This window comes from Triticum aestivum, chromosome 2A (genome assembly GCF_018294505.1).
Source record: "Triticum aestivum cultivar Chinese Spring chromosome 2A, IWGSC CS RefSeq v2.1, whole genome shotgun sequence".
In the NCBI taxonomy this organism is placed as follows: domain Eukaryota; kingdom Viridiplantae; phylum Streptophyta; class Magnoliopsida; order Poales; family Poaceae; genus Triticum; species Triticum aestivum.
This window is the reverse complement of record NC_057797.1, coordinates 755,623,104-755,642,989: the sequence shown is the minus strand read 5'-3', so window position 1 is coordinate 755,642,989 and position 19,886 is coordinate 755,623,104. Positions and strand designations below refer to the sequence as shown.

Below are 19,886 nucleotides of genomic sequence, written 5' to 3'. Positions count from 1 at the left end.
TTGGGACCCTCCCTACGTTCACAAGCAAGAAGGGGAGAGCCCTACAAATACTTCGACCACATTCTCACTATTAACACTGTATCGTTCTTTTTGTTTGTGAAGCAGACTGTTTGATTTTGAATTTAAAATCTGTGTCATACACTCATACTACTACAACATATATCCTTTTTTTTTGAGGGAACTACAACATATATCCAGAATAAGTTGACGCTCAAACATCCATTTGGGCGTCTGGAAGGAGGGAGTATTAGCCTTCTGACCACTTCAGATTAATGGGCATTGGGAAGCTGGGCCGGGCTCGTTGTTGTGAGCATACTGGGCCCGTTCGTCACACATGGGCGGTTGGATACGCTCAAAAAAAAAAAAAAAAAGCTACCGCTCCCCTCGTCGTACACTAAAGAAAAAACTGCCTCTCCCCTCCACCTCCGGCGAAATCCCCATGGCAGCGCCGACCTCCTCCGCCTCTGCCTGCTCCGGCGAGCGGTGGCCCCCGCTCGAGTCCAGACCCGAAGTCTTCAACCAGGTTAGCGTCCGCCGCTGCCTGCTGCTCCTATCATCCATCGCTACTTTGACCATCTATCTGACCGAACTCCTCGCGGCGGGGGGCGCAGTTCATGTGGTCGCTGGGTGTCCCGCGGGGCGAGGCCGAGTTCCACGACGTGTACGGGCTAGACGCCGACGCGCTGGCCATGGTGCCCCAGCCCGTGCTCGCCGTCGTCTTCTGCTTCCCCGATCCGCCCGAGGTACATACACCACACGGTCCAGAAATTCCGTTCTTCTCACTTGCTGTGCGCTGGACTCACTTCAATGCTAGTATCGTCTATTGTTGGAGACGGAGTCATATTATCATTGAGATTCATATGCAAATGTTGATTGTTTATGTGAAAATGTGTGTAGGCAGTCCTGTTCTGTTTTGATATATCCTAGATTAGTACTTTCAGAGATTCAGTACTTATTCCTTTAGCCCGATGCAGGATCCAGCAGCCCCTCCAGAACAAGTCTCAGCTACTGAAGACAAGGTCGGCAATGTTTGTTTCTTGTAGATCGCATGACTATTCCTTTTGCATATATCAGTGTGAGTTACAGTTGTACCAGGCCCCTTATGGTCTTACATCACACATTTGACCTCAACATATCCCTTTTGCAGCAGGAAAGTTTGGATGGGGTGTATTTCATAAAACAGATCGACTCATTAGGAAATGCTTGTGGAACTATCGCTTTACTTCATGCTGTTGGAAATGCATGTTCAGAAATCAGTCTATGTTCAGAAATGCATGTGCTTTTGTGCTTCTGTTGTGTGTGATGCCATTCTGTCCGTTGCACAAGTAATTAGGGGGGCATCGATTCTATGTAGGTTAATAGAATTTGCAGTATGTAAATCATGTAAAATGATCCCATTCCGTGCTTATGCCTCTGTTTTTTGTTAAACGAACTTATGTTGTCTTTTGTAGTGGAGAATTCAGGCTTGGACCTGTTTTTCAAATCAACAGCCAGCATGGACCCGTATGAGGTTCTTATCTCTTGATTCAAGCCATTCATCCTTACCTTGATCACTCTCAAACGGTTTTCTGTTATCCTTTTTATCTCATGCCATACATTTAGCGTGTCAGAGTGTTGGAGAAGGACGATGACATGGCAAGAGCTCACTCATTGGCTGCCAATGCTGGTGACACAGAGGTACTGATTATTGTTTTTGGCTTATGTGAACTGGGATTCTGTCTCAGAGACGTAAATAATCATTACAGCAGCCAATAGATTGATGTGTGGAGAATAAATAAATAATCATGGAACTTGAAATTGCTGTTTTAGCTCATATGGTGAAGTGTCTTCATAATGTTTCTTTCAGTTCAAATGCAAAGACAAAACTTTGTTGTAGTGACCAGTGTGGTATTTTTTTTTGAAAAGGCAGTATGATCACTTACAGTTATCTAACAGACTATGACAGGACGTCTTTCAGATTGATTTATAATCTTTTACAGTTATCATTTTTTTGTGTAGTGAAAATACATAAGAAGAAAATGTGAGCATATAAATATTTGTTAAAAGTTCTTCTCCTATTTTCATTGAAAACGTTTAACTTCATACCTGGCGCTCGTTTGCCAGATCGGTGACATTGTAGAAGAGCATTATGTTTGTTTCACAACTCTCAATGGTAAGTCTTTTTGCTGGTCTCGACGTAATACTCAGTTTTGATTGTTTTTCATAGGATAGTAATGAGTGGCATATATCTGTAGGGACACTTTACGAGCTCGATGGAATAAAGGGTGGACCAATAAAGCATGGTCCCTCATCTCCTGAAAGTTTACTGCAGGTACTGTCAAAAAGGCCAGTGTTATGTTTGCTTGTACAGGCTTGGATAACCTAGCTACCATCACACTTATATTGTTCAAGTTATGTCACTGGACCATCCTATATGTCATGGTAAACTGTAAAAGCCTAGAATAAATAGAGAGCAAACATCTGAATAGTGGCCATTTTTACAAGAATAAGCTACCAACATGTAGGATGAGTGATGATGGTGGCCGCACAAACTTGTCAATTTGTTTCATGACCTGTACTGTACATTCTAGACACGGTTGTTCTGTATCCCCCTACATGAGCTCCAGAGCCTATAGGCCCTTAAATAGAACAGGTACGAAGGTACACTAGCAGATTCAGTTACTGGTACGAAAAGAGTCGTGCTTTTCATGACATTAGTCTTGACGTTTTGGTTTCTGACCTGTTACTTATTTGGCACTCAATGACTCAAATGAATAACTAACTATCAGCAGTAATTGCTCATGGCCTGTGAATAATTGATGCTGGCAGATGTGAAGTGAAAGTTCAACTGGAAAATCATTTGTGTGGTGTTGATGCACTGCAGTTTAACATATGCGCTGACAACACTTAATGTAAGCTAGTTTCACGGGCGGTATACAGTGTTACGTTTTCTTGACACGGCGCATTTTTTACAATGATAGTATATGCCAGTGCCATTGCCGCTGCCTTATTTTTCTTTTTATTCCAGGAGCTTCAGGCCCCCAATCTCATTAAAATGAAACTGATAACACAGTATCCAGTCTGACCACACTTATTCAATTGCACCCACAAGGCCACAACCCGCTGCGGAACCACAGAAAAAACACATCCACCAAAAGAAAGCAAACAGTTCCTCCAGTGTAGCACACCACCGAAGTGCCTTGGCTGGATAACAGTAGTAGCAAAGGACAGCCGACATCTCTACAAGTCGCACAATTTCAGCAACCTCTGTATATCAGTGCCGCTGCCGTTGGCTGGCACTTCCTTTTACCAGCGGTTATCTAACTGCCCATTGGCATCTGCAACTATATCTCCCCTGCTTACAATACAATAATCGCCGTTCTTTGTGTTCTACTAGGATGCCGTGAATGTCATCAAGGCGATGATGCAGAGGATTCCCAATTCGGTAAACTTCAATGTGATGGTGCTATCGAGGAAACTGAAGTAAAGAGGTGCCATTTCTTTGGTTGCTTGTTTCCGGGATACGGCGGAAGGGGTGAAGGCTATCTGTTTCAGCAAACAGCAGCCGCTGTCCAGCCTTGCGTAAGAATTTCTGTCTGGTACTACCTGTGTGATTGTCTAGATTATCTCGTGCATTCGGCGTGCACGGAACCTCTTATTAATTGGTAATGTGAGTAATGCTTATATTCTTGTGATATGTATGGGTCGATCACATCATCACAAGAGGACAATCCTCATCTTGACCAGTGTGGTATAGGTTAATGGGCTAAACGTAGGCCATATGGCACCGTATGCACCCCTTGAGCACTGCACTAGAATATGAACCAGCAGTGTTTCTTCTGCTTCTTTAGGGTGCACGTACGACACAGAACTTTCCAAATCAGCAGAGCCCACTGAGTCTTCGCAAAGCCCGGAGGAGAGCAACTAGTGGCTTGCAATAATATCTCAGTTCTTCTGAAATAAAACACCATAGCAGTAGCACGCATGCTGGCCGACTTGGATGCCTTGGTTACATGGATTCGGTGGCACGGCGGCGGCCGGCGGGTCATGGCCGGAAAAGAGGAAATTTGGCATTTTTGGCGGCGAACCGGATCATGCAGGTGAGACCCTCCTGCCGCAGGTAGCAGATTCATTCGACCTGCCTACCAACCCAAGTGTTGGCTGTCGGCTGTCGCCACTCACCCTGGGAAGAGAATATGGGTGGGTGACCATCAGGTCCTGCCAGGAGAGAGGAGAGATGCACATATTTCACCTGCTGCCCTGCCGGGCTGTCTGCTCTGGCGACAAATTTTCGTGTTTTGACCCTTTTTTGAAACCTATTCGAGATTTGACCCTAGTTTGAATTTTTTTCGAGATCTGACCCTTTTGCTACCGCCAGAGTCCATGGCGGTAGGGTCTAACAGCCTACCGCCAGAGTCCATGGCGGTAGGGTCTAACAGCCTACCGCCAGGGGCTTTCGCGGTAGGAAACATCGCTACCGCCAACCGGGTTGGCGGTAGCCTGAACAACCCTACCGCCAAGGTGCTTGGCGGTAGGCACGAACACACATTGTGTTCAATACTTCGGAGGTTTTTGGCGGTAGGGCATGCAAGGCGGTAGGCTGTTATACCCTACCGCCATGGTCCCTGGCGGTAGCAAAAGGGTCAGATCTCGAATTTTTTTCAAACTAGGGTCAAATCTCGAATAGGTTTCAGAAAAGGGTCAAAACACGAAATTTAGCCTGCTCTGGCTGGCCCTTTGCTTTTCCTAGGCTAGGAAATAGAGGGTTCTGGTGCATAATCCCGAGTAGCAGTACTGAGTTTTTTTTTTCCTTTCTTCAGAAAGCGTACTCAGCTGACTCCAGCTAGAATCTATCATCGGCTAGCACCGGCTCCGCACATGGCCGTACGTGGCCTTTACACCCACGAATAAAAAAAAGATTCAGAACAATTAGAAAGGTTCATTAAAAATACAAAACATCACATGCATAATAAAAATTACATTAGGATCCCTGAACCATCTAAAGATCACTATGGCTGCTAGAGCGAGCCGCCGCTCCCATATCGAAACTTGCCTAATCTTGTCGATAATAGTCCAAAAATCTTCGTGCACGTGCCCCTAAAGACCAAAGCCCTGAAGCCGCAGTCATTGCCATTTGAACATTTGAATCAATATAAATAACCTGACACCAAGTGACATCGGAATTAAAGAACTTCTACTGCGCAAGGAAATGATGGATGATTCGAGCAAACACTTCTCTATCGCATAACAGAACAAATAAAGTACCTGACGGGCATCCCCCCAAAAGGGCTCCTTTGTCAGCTTGCGGCATGCCAAAATCGGAAACTTGTGCATTCATTTGCTTGTTTATTAAATCGCGTAGTTTACATGGTTTTATATATATGCTTATTCTGAATGGTATTTGTGGCCAGCCTTGTCCCCCGAGATTCTGCTATGAGCTTCTGGCAGCTGACAAGTGACTAGCTAATAGAGTACGTATTCCGCAATTTCCACTGCTGATAATGCTATTTTTGTTGTCAAGAATGGGCCGACCGCAAGAGGACTGATTCTCATCTTGATCATGGAGAGCTAATAATACTCCCAGTGGCAACTTAGTTAAACTCGGCATGGCACAGTTCTCGCCAGTCTTGAAAATTATAACAGTAGGAGTGTTCTTCGAGTGTTCATGCACACCACACGTAAACAGATGATTACTGCTTTGGCAGTGTTCTTCGAGTGTTATATATCCATGGCACAACACCGTCCAGATCTGCTGAATCCTGAAAGAAAATAACTAGTGGCTCACAACAACGGTTCTCTATAATAGTAGCAGCAGCACAGTGCACTAGTGCAGATACATTTCGTTGCTTCCATCTGCCGACCCAAGGGGCGGCGGTCATGGCCGGAAAAGAGGCATTTTGGCGTGGTTGAGGTGAGGCCCTCCTGCCCAGCAGCGTCCGTCCGTCCAACGATGGATCCAGCATTTGAGCATGGGTTGATGATCCAAGCCAAGAGGGATGCACCCGGCAACACATTTCACCTGCATATATATGCTGCTGGCTGGCTGGCTGGCCGCGTTTTAGGCGAGAAATATATATCGTACTAGTCGCTGGCTCCTCAGTCGTGAGTCCTGACTACAACGCTAGTAGTATGAGCTTATGCACCAGGCCGGCTGGCAGGCATGGTCTTTCCTGTGAGAAATCGGTGGCTTCCATCAGTTCCTGTTGCAAGGTAACTGCCCTCGCCCAGCAAAATCTTCATGTTTTTTGTTTTTCTGGCCGGCCGAATTAGCATGAGCATATCATATTTCCTGGTAATTGTGCGGCTACAGAATTTCAGGGCCTCTTTTGTTCAAAGGAACTTCATGAAAATATTGGTGGATTCCATTCTTTAGGAATTTTTCTATAGAGTTAGTTTGGTTTCAGGATTATAAACTATTGGAATTATTCTTACGGTCTACGTTATCTTTTTTCCTATATATGTATACTTTAAACGAATAATTCCACTCAGTCCAACCACATGGATTTTTTGTTATTCCTATAAAAACTATTTGATGATGCACCGCAGTCCCCAAATCTAGATATTGCCGGGTCCTGGTGTTGTGCTTTGCATCAGTGGCTATCGTGTGGCACGACAACCTATAGTGACATGTTCGCAGTGACATCGTCTAGCGTTGTTGTCCTGCTTGGAGGCGTTGTTGGGCGGTTGTTACCCTTCCTCACACCATGATCTTATGTTGTGATCTTGCACCTTGGTGCACTTCACAGGACCAATGTAACATGTGACTCTCACAGGTTTCTAACCTGTTTTGAAATATAAGGTTGGCTTTCAGCCACCTTTTCTTTTCAAAAAAAAAATGATCTTATGTTGTTTGGTGAAAACCCTATTCAGACTCCTTCGTCCAGACCGTGGTCCATGGAAGAGGATTTCGTGTGCATTCTCGACTCTTTTGTCGCATGTGTACGCCGCGCTCGATGAGTCCCTATCGACTTATTTTTGCGGATCATCTATCCTAGACCATAGCTAGCTCATGGACATCATCTAGTTGTCGTTGGCCGCATGGAAGAAGAAAGAAGAAGATGAAGAGAGGCTTGCATGTAGGGTCCAGACGGTTCGGGAGATATGCTAGATGAAAAAAGAGGTAATATCACCAGAAGTCATAGAACTTGCGCTCCATGTTCAGTTTAGTGCTAAAACTTTGAAAATATGAAATTGTGGTCATTCAACTTGTCCCCGCGTGCAAATACGGTCACTTCATCCATCTCTAGACACATATTATGCTTACGTGGCATGCCAACGTTGCTATGGCCCACTATTAGTGACTGGAACAACACGGTGCTACGTGTGCTGTGTGCATGTTCTTTTTACAGATACACCCTGCTCTTATTTGATTGTAGAAGCTCCTCATCAGCACGTCTGGGCCTGCTTGTGAGGAATAAATCTCTCCTTTTTTGCGGATATATATAAATCTCTCCTTGACATGGGGTCCACTTGTCACTGCGTGGTGGTATGAGAGGTATGAAACTCACGAGCTCATGTACCCCGGCATACCCTCTGCCAACCAGTACGCTAAGTAGATTGTCACGTTAAATAACAGAGACAAATTAAGTTATAGTAAAGTCAGGCTTTTTTCTCGATTCTGTTTTTTTCCAGGTGCGACCGAAAAAACCAGTTTTCAGAAAATCTTGGATTTTGAAACCATAAAGTTCTAAATCAAATTCGAATTAAAAAACCGGTCCAAGATATAAGCAGATTTTTTTATTCTGTTCCGAGAAATCCCGGTGGTCACTGAACCTCATGCCAAAATTTCAAATGTATTTTTTGAATTTAAACACCCAGAACTATATCAAATAAGATATGTATGCACATAATCATACAACGCAGTGCATAGTTCGGTGCCACAACTTTTGCTGTATTACCCATGGTCACTTGATTGATTCCAATGGTCTCCATCATTAATTTTAGCTGATATTTACTTGAACTCCCAAGCCGGGGTCACCCAGCAGATGCGGGTTACTAACCGCTGGAATCGTGCGTAAGATTTGTTCTTTTCTAGGTTCAGTTATATATATTTTAGTGCTAAAAAATTTAATTCCAAATTGTTTGAATAAATTTGTGCGACTTTTTTGAAATTTCCGAGATTATCTAGAAACCAGTTTTTCTAGCCCGTACCGAGAAAAAAATGCTACCGAGAAAAAGAAATGTTGGATACGATTAGTCGTCGTTGCCAACATACAAAATTATTTGTTTTTCCTCAGACACATGAGCAAGTACGAATTTCGAAATGGCAACAAAATTCCCTCATCCTTAAAAACAAATCAACAATTTTTTTTTGAATTCGAATCATTTTATGGTTGTCCTGGCAAAAAATACATTATTTATTGGGTTGACCAATATAATACAATATTCATCTCATTACTAGAAAGGCAAGGGAGCCTTGTGTGGGTGGTTAGCACCGGTGACAAGACTGAATTTGGTTGCTGGTTTGAGAGCTTACATCACGATTATTTTTTAATCATTTCTGCAAAAATAACGTCACACGTAGCACCTCTTTTCTCTAAGGATGATGTCACACTAGCGCCTCCAGCACCAATAGTCACTGCCAGTGGGGCCATGCACGCATGTCATGCCACACAAGGGGCGGATACGCCCGCATATGCACTTTGTGACCGTATTTGCACGATAATGCAAGTTGGGTGACCACAAATCCGTATTTTCAAAGTTTTGGCACTAAACAGAACATGCATAGCAAGTTTTATGACTCCTGGTGATATTAGCTCATGAAAAAACTCCGAAAAAGTCACCTTTGCTGAAATAGGGGATACGGTTTGGAATTATAGGATTGAGAATCCGCTAGAGATGCCCTTAGCTTTTTTTTTCTTTGAGGGGTGAGATGCCCTTAGCTAGCTAGTGGTCTTTTGGTAACGGACAAGCAAGCCCACACTAATCGGCCCGACAAGTGGAGTGTGTATCCCGCGATTTCCACGGTTGGAATGCTATTTTCGGGCATGTTGGGTCGATGACAGTCAAGTCTCATCGTGATAACGACTGCAAGTGGCAATTTAAACTTAAGCGATATGCCGATATATATGGCTGTTTTCCACTACTTGAACACGGTAGTATACATATAGTAGTACGAAGTACTGCTTTGGCAGTGTTGTTCTATCTATGACTATATACACACATACAGTGTTTCTTCTGCTTCTTGGGGGTACACGTACGACACAGAACCTTCCAAATCTGCAACTAGTTGCTCGCAATAATATCTCAGTTCTTCTGAAATACTAAAAGGGAAAGCAAAACAAGTCCGGTGACACCATAGCAGTAGCACGCATGCCGGCCGACTTGCATGCCTTGGTTACATGGATTCGGCGGCACGGCGGCGGGTCATGGCCGGAAAAGTGGAACTTTGGCATTTTTCACGGCGAAAGACCGGATCATGCAGGTGAGGCCCTCCTGCCGTCGTTGGCAGATTCATTCGACCTACCAACCCAAGTGAGTGTCTGCTGTCGCCACTCACCCTGGGAGCCAGGAGAAGAGAACATGGGCGAGATCCTGGCAGGAGAGACGCACATATTTCACCTGCTGCCCTGCCGGGCTGTCTGGTTTGGCTGGCCCTTTGCTTTTCCTAGGCTAAGGAAATAGAGGGTCCAGGTGCGTAATCCCGAGTAGTAGTACTGAGTTTTTTTTTCTTTTCTTCGGAAAGCGTACTCAGCTGACTCCAGCTAGAATCTATCGTCGGCTACCACCGGCTCCGCACATGGCCGTGCCGGTACGTGGCGTTTTCACCCACGAATATTTTTAAAATGTATATTCAGACCTGCTCCTATTAGATAGGTTCATTAAAATACTCACTGTAAAAAATTTAAAATCTTTTAGGCCAGTACTTAAATATTCTAAGAGCAACTTCAACGGGACGACCCAAACGGACGCCGTCTTTTTTCTTTTTTTGTCCGTTTGGGTCGGCCCGGCGGACACAAATGTCCGGCGCTGTGTTTGGATCGGCGCGAGCGCCCAACACCGGTCCGACCCATTTTATCGGCGCGCCAAAAAAAGTTTAAAAGCATTTTAAAAATAAACACATGCATTTAATTAAACATACAGCCGGCCACGAAGGCCGGCGAAAGTCCACATTACATTAACTAACATAGAAAAACTAAAAACTAGACGACGCACTGTCCTAGGCGTCCTCCTCGGCGTCTGCGTCGGGGCCGGTGAGGTCGATCAGCGTCGGCGCAGGGCCAGCCCAGGAAAACGCCGTGTTTCAGAGGGTGGCGATGTCGGGCTGCGCCGCCGCTGCCTGGGCTTGGCGTGCCTCCTCTCCGGCCTCGCTCTCGAACATCTGCAGGCGCTCGCCCTCCCGGCGCTCCTCGGCCAGCCGAACGCGGCGCCAATGGTCGAGGTAGGCCGCCTCCTGCTTCTTCATGGCCCCGAGCCAGATCGGCGGAGCGCTGGCCCACTCGCGCAGTACTCCGGTCCAGGAGTAGCGCTCGAGGGGGGCGGCTCCTCCGGCTCGGCTTTGGGCGGGGACGGCGGGGTCACCGGCGGCACGACGCAGTCGCCTGCCGTGGAGAGGGCCATGGCCTCCGCCATGGCAGCCTGGAAAGCCGCCTCATCCGCCTCCCTCCACCGCTCCTCCTCCTCGCTCTCCTTAATGGCCGCCTGGTAGGCGGCCTCGGCCTCCTGGTCCTCGTCGCAGACGACGAACGGGGGCGACGGCAGGCTGCGGTCGACGCCGAGGACGCCGCGTCGCCTCGCCTCCTCGTGCTCGAAGGCGAACCATCGAGCCCAGTTGGGCGAGTCGACGGCGTAGTGCGGTTCGGCGTGCTGCTCCGGCGTCAGCAACGCCCGCCGGCGTCGCCCCCTCCGCATGGGCCCTTGCTGTCCGCGACGCCGCCGACACTAGGATCCTCTCCGGATCCAACTGCCAGTCATGCGGCAGCGTCGCATCGGAGTACGTCAAAGGCACGCGGTGCTGCCAGTGCCACTCGGCCTGGTGCACCGGCACATTGATGCGCTGCCTCTGCCGGGGAGCGCGCAGCAGCGCGGGGAGGGCGGGGAGGAAGGGGGAATGGCGGACGGGGGCCTTGCCCTTGCCGCTGCTGCCGATGCCGGAGAAGAAGCCCATGCTGGCGGTGGCTAGGGTTGTTGCCGGCGTGGGGGCAGGGATGGCCAGATGGGGACGGGGGCGAGTGGCAGTGGATGAGGACGGCCCCGTCGCCGCCTGGCTTAAAAAAGGACGACCGCTGTCGCTGACGCGTGGGCCTAAGGTGGGAGGTCGTCATAAATAACGTTGACCGTCGTAGTTGGACGACCGCCAGGTGGGGGCGCGGCGAACGGCGAGGAGACGCGTGGCGCGTCCGCGCCGACGCATTCCAAGCGCAATTTTGGACCGGAAATGGGTCGGTGTGGACGTCAGACGGACGCGATTTAAATTTGGCTCGACGCGTTGGGCCTTTACTTTTATCTGCACCAACCCAAATAAACGCGGACGGACGAAATGAATCGCCTAATTGGAATTGCTCTAAACACATTTATATTTATTTACGAAGAGAGTACAAAACATCACGGACATACAAAAAATGACATGAGGTCCTTGAACCATCGAACGAATCGCTGTGGCCTGCTAGAGCGAGCCGCCGATGGTCGTTGCCGCCGCTTCCATATAAAAACTAGCCTAAGTTTGTTGATAACAGTTGGGACGTGTCCCTGAGAACCAGCATCCCAAAGCCGTAGTCGTTGCCGTTGAAATCTTGAGTCGGTGTGAAGAACTTGATACCAAATGGCATCCAAATTAAGAACTTCTACGTTGCCGTGGATGATTCCTGCAAATGCTTCTCTGTTGCAAAAGTGCATCTTTAACGGTGACTCGTAAATTTTTTCTCGCATCTTTCCACGAACAAGCAGGGCTAGTCCGTAGACATTGATATGGAAGGCTGCCATCCAACGTTATCTTGTATATATCTATCAGAAAATTCAAATTCAAATGTACTATGATTCACACAACGCGTGGGATCACACCACCGCCGAATCGCAGGCCCAATCACAACCAAAAAGCGGCAATCATGCTTAGTTTTTACTTGCCCGAATCCGAAAGAACATCAGTCCGGCAGTCTGTGTATTTCTGCCCTGCCGGACTGGCAATCCTAGCCGCCTGCCTCCCGATCAAGGTGTTGCCGTCGCCACCGCGTAGACAGCTTCCGTGTTCGCGTCCGCCATCGCCAACTAATCTTTCTGCCGCTACAACATCTGGTAGCGAACGGATTGCACGATGATTCTTGCGTCAGCATCCAAAGAGTCCACATTCAAGGCCAACATCTGGTAGCGAACGGATTGCACGATGATTCTTGCGTCAGCATCCAAAGAGTCCACATTCAAGGCCAACATCTTGGCCTCCTCCGCATTGGCAGCGATCTTAACCTTCTTTTCGTCAAGCATGGCCATCCTCTCTTCGATCATGGTCCTCCTCTCTTTGATCTTGAGCATCTTGTCCGTCGTCTCCATCAACAATTTGAACCTCTTTGCCTTCTTCTCCTCCTTGATGTCCGACCGTTTCATGCATGCCTCCTCCTTCGCCAAAATTTCCTCGAACCTCTCTGTTAGCTTGGTCGCCGCACCTTCTCGTGTCACCCTATCCTCCTCCCACTTCTCCCCCAGTAAATTTCTCTAACCTTTTTCGACGGTTCTTGGATTGGGTCGGTAGGGTCACTAATTTTTTCCTCGTTGGCTTGGGCGGCGGTCTTGGCTATGAAAAGGTTCCACTTCGGTTGCCTATTCAACTTCAACCAGCAATGCATGACGGTGAAGGACTTCTTCTCCAAATTCTTGTACACCACACAAGTATGAGTAGGCTACAAAGTGAAACATTGTCGACAATGCATATCCGTCTAGTGAGCAACAAAATACATGTCCGGCTAGTGATCAACAAAACTAAGCATATCCATGTAGTGAATAATTTACTTGCTCGGTGATTTATGCACCGCTAGGCCACCGTGCGATGAGATGCTTCAAGGGCTCGCAATACCTGGACACGGCCCCTTGGATGATGTAGCATCGATGGTTGAGGGACTTCCATTTCTCGATTGCGGATGACCGCCCAAAGTAGGGTGCGAAATGCTTGTGTTCATGGAACCATATGTGAATGTTCTTCCAAAGGTTGTGCCATTTTGCTTTGTGACATGTATCAGATCAATGCTAGTGGCCAACCATGCATCACACAATAGCTCGTCGCTGTCCTCCTCCGGCTCCTGCTATGCGGCGACCCAATGCTGTTGTAGTTGTTGTTGTGTGCCATCGCCGGTCTGGGTGTAGGACTGCTGGTGCTGGTAGTTGCCGTCTTGGGCGAGATTCGAGTCTTCCACCTGCCCATCCTCATAGCCCCCTCCTCCTTCGCCTCCGTCATGGATGCTATCGAGCATCTCCTTGTCCGGATTGTTGTACGCCGACTCGCCTGCTCACCCATCTGCTCCCCACCCGCTGTCCGCGTCTGGATGAGATGCGGCGAAGAATACTCGGAGAAGAGCGGCATCACGTTAACGTTGATTATGTAAGGCACCCTACCAGCGGGGTTCCGGGTTGCTTGGGGTGTAGTAGTATAGAGACTTGTAATGCTCCGGCCATAGCGCCGTCTGTACTGTGGGCACGCCCATCTGGCAGCGTCCGCCACGGCCACCACGACCGCCTCGTCCACCACAACCACCACGCCCAACACCACCAGTTGTAAACCGCTTCTTGAGCTTCTCCTCCTTTGCGGCCTTCGTTTAGACGCGCCAAGTTTGCAGCATAGCCGAGCTGATCTTCCGAGCGAGCGTGATATTCGGATCCTTCGCCACCTTTGTTGGTTTCATCTCCGACAGGTTCCCCGACGGTTCCGTGCATCGGCGGCGAAAGAAAGGTGAGGGTGGGAGAAAAGAGCGGGAATTGAGCGAAGAGCGGTGGGGGAAGGAAGAAGAGAGTGGAGGATTTTGGCGCGGAAACAATGCGGGATGCTCCAGAAGTGCGGGCTCCGCCTTCCTTTTGCGTGGGGAGGGGGGGGGGGGTCAGGGGGCAGAGAGCGACGTTTCGCGTGTCCAGATTCCCGCAAAGCCTCCCATGCTTATCTTTGCTTCACGAAAGAAAACACGTTTGAACCGTCCTGCGGACCGATACAGGGCCGTGTTGGATGGCGCAACACATCGGTGCAGCGTAGTCTGGATGGATGCGGGCGGTTTGCGAATCGCCATTGGAGATGCCCTAGCAGCTAGCACAAATTAAGTAGCTCATGGTCAGCATGTGGCACGCCAAAATCGGGAACTTGCACATCCGTTTACTTGTTTAAATCGTGTACTTGTATGGTTTTGTATGCTTATTCTGAATGATGTTTGTGGCCAGCCTTGTCCCCCGAATTTCTGCCATGACCTTTTGGCAGCTGACAAGTGACTAGCTGATCGAGTACGTAGTACGTATTCCGCAATTTCCACTGCTGATAATGCTATTTTGTGGTCAAGCATGGGCCGTCCGCAAGAGGACCGATTCTTATCTTGATCATGGAGGGCTAATGATATTGCAACTGGCAACTTAATTAAACTTGAACGATATGGCACCGTTGTCGCTACTTGAACAGTACAGTAGTACGTATATTGCTTTGGCATTGTTCTTCGAAATCAGGGAGAGAGCTTCAAACTTCGCTTCTTTTCCTGTTCAACATGCTTCAAGGACCTGTGGATCTTTGCGCTAAACATGCTACTACACTAGTGGTGTCTGATCGTGGGATGGATGAAAGTCCCTCCTTCCTTGTAAGCAGCCTCTTGGCCGATTGTAACTGCATTTCGCTTATGAAATAGAGATCCGCAGAGCGGAAGTCCTGTTCTGGCCCCGAGCTTAAATGCATCTTGATGAACAGTAAAATAGCAAAATAGCAAAAGGAACTGATTTTTTTTTGTGATAAACTTTGACAAATGTTTTGTATGGCCGAAAGTTGTGACAAAAAAATTAATACTCCAAAATGTTTTCAAAACTATCATTTTTGTAACATCGGTTTTATTTTTTGCCACACCTTCCACGAATATCATTTCGTGTTGAAATTTTGCAAGCATACAAAACATTTGTCAAAGTTTGCCATAAAATGATTCTTGAATTTTTTTTTTATTTTACCGTTCATTAGGGTACATTTGAACTCGGGAGCAGATACTCAACATCCGTAGTAGAGTACTATATATCCGCGACACAAGACCATCGGGATCTGCTGAATCCCAAAAGAAAATAATTAGTGGCTTACAACAACAGTACAATAGTAGTAGCAGCACCACAGTATAGTAGTGCAGATACGATGGGTTGCTTGCATCTGCCGACCGGAGAGGCGGCGGTCATGGCCGGAAAAGAGGCATTTTGGCACGGTCGAGGCGAGGCCCTCCTGCCCAGCAGCGTGCGTCCGTCCAACCGATGGATCCAGCATTTGAGCATGGGTTGATAATCCAAGCCAAGAGGGATGCACCCGGCAACACATTTCACCTGCATATATATGCTGCTGGCTGGTTGGCTGGCCGCGTTTTAGGCGAGCAATATATATGTCGCGCTAGTCGCCGGCTCCTGAGTCCTGACTACAGCTAGTTAGTGAGCTGATGCACCAGGTCGACCGGCAGGCCGCAGGCATGGGGTTTCCGGTGAGAAATCGGTGGCTTCCGCCAGTTCCTTTGGCAAGGTAACTGCCCTCACCCAGCAAAATATTCATGTTTTCTGTGTTGCCGGTTGGCCCAATTATCATCCGCATATCGTATTTCCTGATAATTGTGTGGTTACAGAGTTTCAAGGCCTCTTTTGTTCACAGGATTATAAACTATAGGAATCATTCCTATGGTGTACTGTCCACGTTATATCATTCCTATACTTTAAACAAACAATTCCGTTCAGTCCAATCTCATGGACTTTTTGTTAATTCTACAACAACCATTTGATCAGGTAACGTAGTCCCCGAATCTAGACATTGCCAAGTCCAGGTGATGTGCCTTGCACATAGCAACTATTTGATGATGCAACGTAGTCCCCGAATCTAGATATTGCCGGGTCCCGGTGTTGTGCCTTGCACAGTGGCATACCTGCAGTAACATCGTCTAGTTTCGTTGTCCTACTTGGAGGCGTCGTTGGGAGGTTGTCACCCTTCCTCCCACCATGGTGTTGTGTTGTTTGATGAAAAACCCTAGTTCCAAACCATGGCCTGTGCACGACGAATTTTGCCTACATTTTTCACTCCTTCGTCGCATATGTGTGTTGCACTTGGTGAGTCTCTATCAAACTACTTTGCTGATCATCTATCCTAGACCTTAACTATCTTTTACACATCATCTAGTGCTAAGAAATTGTCGTTGGCCACGTGGAAGAAGAAAGAAGAAGGAAGAAGGAAGAAGGAAGAAGAAGATGAAGATGAAGATGAAGAGAGGATTCCATATAGGGTCTAGTCAGTTTGATGTATCTGTTAGATGAAGAAACCTCAAAAAATAGCATGTTCCAAAATAGGAGATATACAATTTAAAATCATAGGATTGAGGATCTGCTAGAGATGCCCTTAGCTAGCTACTAGTGCTCTTTTAGTAACCGACAAGCAGGCCCATACTGATCGGTCTTGACAAGTGGAGTGTGTATTCCGCGATTGCCACTGCTGCCATGCCATTTTATGGCGTGTGGCGTCGATGACAGTCAAGTCTCACCTTGATCATGGAGGGCTAATAATACTTCAAGTGGCAGTTTAAACTTAAGCGATACGGCGCCGTTTCTCGCTACTTGAACACCACAGTATACATATACGACGTACTACTGCTTTGGCAGTGTTGTTCTATCTATGACTATAGTGTACGTACAAGGACAAAAACGTCCGGGTCAGCAAGAAAAGTACTCCCTGCTAACGAGTGGCTGACAGCAACGGCACTGCAAAAACAAAAATATACTAGTACTAACGAGTGGCTGACAGCAACGGCAGTGCAAAAAAAAAAGTGATACTAACGAGTGGCTGACATCAACGGCACTGTAGTAGACCAGTATAGTGCTGATACAATGTGTTGGGTGCATCTGCCCACCGGAGCGGAGTGGCCTGCAAAGACAAATTTTGGCCCGATTCAGCGTCAAAAGTCCGGAATCCACGCGCGGGTGAGGTGACGCCCTCCTGCCCATTGGCGACGGGTTCATCCATCGACAGAGCTGTGTCACGAAAACTGGGAGCCAAGGAAGGGGAGGGAAGGGAAGAGACCATGGGCAGCTGATCCAGCCAACAAGAGGGGATGAATCAACACATTTCACCTGCTGGCTGGCCGTGCTGCTTTTAAATTCCTACTAGGCGTGAGTAACGGGTGGCTGGCCGTGCTCGTGGGAGTCCTGAATCATGGCATATGACATATTCGACAAGTCGCCTGCTCTCAAGTCCCAAAGCGTTGTCCGGTTGCCCCTGCTGACTCCAGCGCGCGGGCACGAGTGATGCACCAGGCCGGCTCGTAGCCGTGGTCTTTCCGGGCGGGATTCTAAATTATTTTAAAAACTAGAATCATCGTCGATTTGTCTATTATTCTACAACCATGGTAACAATGGACCCATTTCCTGCTCGGTAAACAACATTCATTCGACTCGTCGTCGCTGTCAGGTGTGTCAGTCCAATGCACTGCACGCATCTCTGTCCCCGTCGGTGATTGGTTAGTCGAAGGTGGCTTGTTGGAGGGCGGCATGGCATGTCTGTCAATCTGACTAGTAGATGCGGAGAAAATCCCATTCTTAAATTATCGAGACCCTAGACATACTTTCCCGATGTACCTGAAAATTGTTGTTATAATCACCTCGTTACGGTAACGTTTTGACAAGCCCCAAAGTATACCGTCCGACATGAAATTACTTAATATTCTCCTAGTCTAAGGATGTGATCTCGTAGTATATCATTTGGTTGGGTATGTTCAACACCATTGTTCCGTGTGCTCTCATTCTTGCTGGTGTCCTTATTATTCAACAATGCCTTATGATCAAGAAAACAGAGTCATCATGCAACACCTGAGCTAGCCTTAAAGGCGAGACTACTAGGAGCCTACTTAGTGCTTATGTTCCCACACACGCATATGAGTTTTTCCTCCGAATCCCATATTCAAGAACCATAGCAATCCTAGAGCAAAAATATAAACATGGTAATAAATATGATTGCCTTTAGGGCATGTATCCAACCGGCGGTGTCTTGACAGTGGCTCTAAGCGGGTTACGCTGGGGGTTGCTGGATCATGGGGGTGTCGTAGGTGGTCATGGCGGACACTATCGGGACTGCCAGGCAGCCGGGGTTGCCGGTTGCTTGCGTGGCTCCCTATTGAGATCTGGAGAGGCCAGATTTGACAGGGGGTTGGATATCACTCCCTTCGCAAGTGTTGCTGTCATGTGGCCGGCGGCGCTATCTTTGGCCCCGGTGTAGGGGCGAGGTGTTCCCACCTACTCGAGACGGGCTTTCCCCACGTTCGTTAGGCGTTCATGGCAGTGGTGCTTCCCGGCTTTGGGCCACTATTGCATTGCCTTGTGGTGGGATCTTGGAGGATGGCGTGGGTGGCATCCGCGCGTTATGGCGTCAATGAGAGGCTCGAAGGTGGATACCGGGGCAGTGGCCTTGAATGGCGGGCTACTCGATCAGCTCTCTTTCAGTCTTTGTGGTGGCAGTGGCAGCAACGCCTCTTGGTCGTGTGGGCGGCAAGAGGTTTAGTGGCGGGTCGCTCTGGCTTGCTCTCTTCCGACGAAAGTGATGGCACCTAGATTTTGTTTTTGTGGGTTGAACTTTGTCGCGGGGGTGGCGTAGTTGTCTCTTGGCAGCGTGGGCGAGGTTCCTAGCGAAAACTTCGTGCCCCGACACTGATGGTGACACCGCTTACGAGAGCAACATTCATCTTGAGGACGTTGTTGAGGTCCTTCTCCCAAGGGCAGGTCTTTGGGTGAAAATCCTTATCTGTTCGGACTTGACAGCGGCGATGCTTTGCGTCATTAACCTTCCCGGATGTTGTCGTGCAGCCTAGGCCCCATCTGTCGGTTCGAGGCCACCCTTTGTTTTATTTTCAATTATCTTTGACCCGTTTTATTTGAGAGGATTTTTTCATTATCTTGTACTATCATTTGGCAGTGTATATGACTATTGTTTTATAGATAAAGCAGGGCGAAAAATTTCGAGAGTAGTAGGTAGTGGATTGATGCCTCTTATGGTGCCTACTCCCTCCGCCCTTTTCTATAAAGTTGGTCAAAATTTTAAAATTTTGACTTAAGACAAAATCTGGATGAACAATTATTCACGGATGGACGGAGGGAGTACATGCTCTTTGTTGTAACAAACTCTGGATGGAGGCTATCCATTACCATTTTCTTTATTAATGATGGAGCCACATAAGATAATAACCTATGGAAAAGCAGCAGGCGGGGGTCTCCCGAAACAGAAAATCGCTGCTTCGGCAGCTCGCGGCGCGCCAAAACGGGGAATCCCTCGTGCACCGGTAGCCCCTCCCTCCCTCCCTCCATCCCTCTTGCCGCCGGTGGAGCTCGAGAAAAACAAGCATTATCCAACGCACCCGGCGCCAACTTGGGCAGAGCGAAACCGAATCGCGAGCCTACTTGGTCGCGCGCACGTGCCGAAACCCACAGCTGGCCCCGGAAAGCGGAAAGGGGCCGGCCGGGCGACCATCACCTGGACGCCGATGCATCGCGGCGTGCGTACTCCTACCCCGCGCGACTAGGCGGCCGCTCCTGGACCGCGAAAAGGAAGTCCAAGCGGTTTTGGGCTGGCAATCAAAAGATCTACGTGCAGGGGATCTGGTATCCATTGCTTGCCCAGTGGCATCGCGTCTGCCTCCCCATGCCCTCTTGTGCGCCGCTGATCGCTGATTGCTTCCTACTTCTTCGTCCTCCGCTCGCCGAGATTCCGCCCTATAAATCCCACTAGCCATCGGAATCCAGAT

At 48.2% G+C, this 19,886-nt stretch overlaps 1 protein-coding gene across 3 annotated transcripts; it reads left to right on the top strand.

Moving 5' to 3' along the window:
• The first annotated feature begins 363 nt into the window (after positions 1–363).
• LOC123186473 (ubiquitin carboxyl-terminal hydrolase 3) lies at positions 364–3,674 on the top strand. Of its 3 annotated transcripts, none has more exons than XM_044598237.1 (9): positions 364–523; positions 612–743; positions 975–1,019; positions 1,151–1,262; positions 1,452–1,510; positions 1,603–1,677; positions 2,104–2,152; positions 2,235–2,311; positions 3,377–3,674. In XM_044598237.1, exons 1-9 carry the CDS (start codon positions 440–442, stop codon positions 3,464–3,466), a joined length of 723 nt encoding a protein of 240 aa, XP_044454172.1. In that variant the 5' UTR covers positions 364–439; the 3' UTR covers positions 3,467–3,674. The 3 variants fall into 3 exon arrangements, with proteins under 3 accessions (XP_044454172.1, XP_044454171.1, XP_044454173.1); XM_044598236.1 differs by having other exon boundaries at positions 1,148–1,262; XM_044598238.1 differs by lacking the exon at positions 1,151–1,262 and having other exon boundaries at positions 1,611–1,677.
• The last annotated feature ends 16,212 nt before the right edge of the window (positions 3,675–19,886 follow it).

Bases quoted from the DNA above. Each gene is read 5' to 3' on its own strand.
- LOC123186473 (XM_044598236.1), top strand. From the start codon at position 440: ATGGCAGCGCCGACCTCCTCCGCCTCTGCCTGCTCCGGCGAGCGGTGG. The intron at 744-974 runs GTACATACACCA...AGCCCGATGCAG, and splicing joins GCTTCCCCGATCCGCCCGAG to GATCCAGCAGCCCCTCCAGA. The intron at 2,312-3,376 runs GTACTGTCAAAA...GTGTTCTACTAG, and splicing joins CTCCTGAAAGTTTACTGCAG to GATGCCGTGAATGTCATCAA.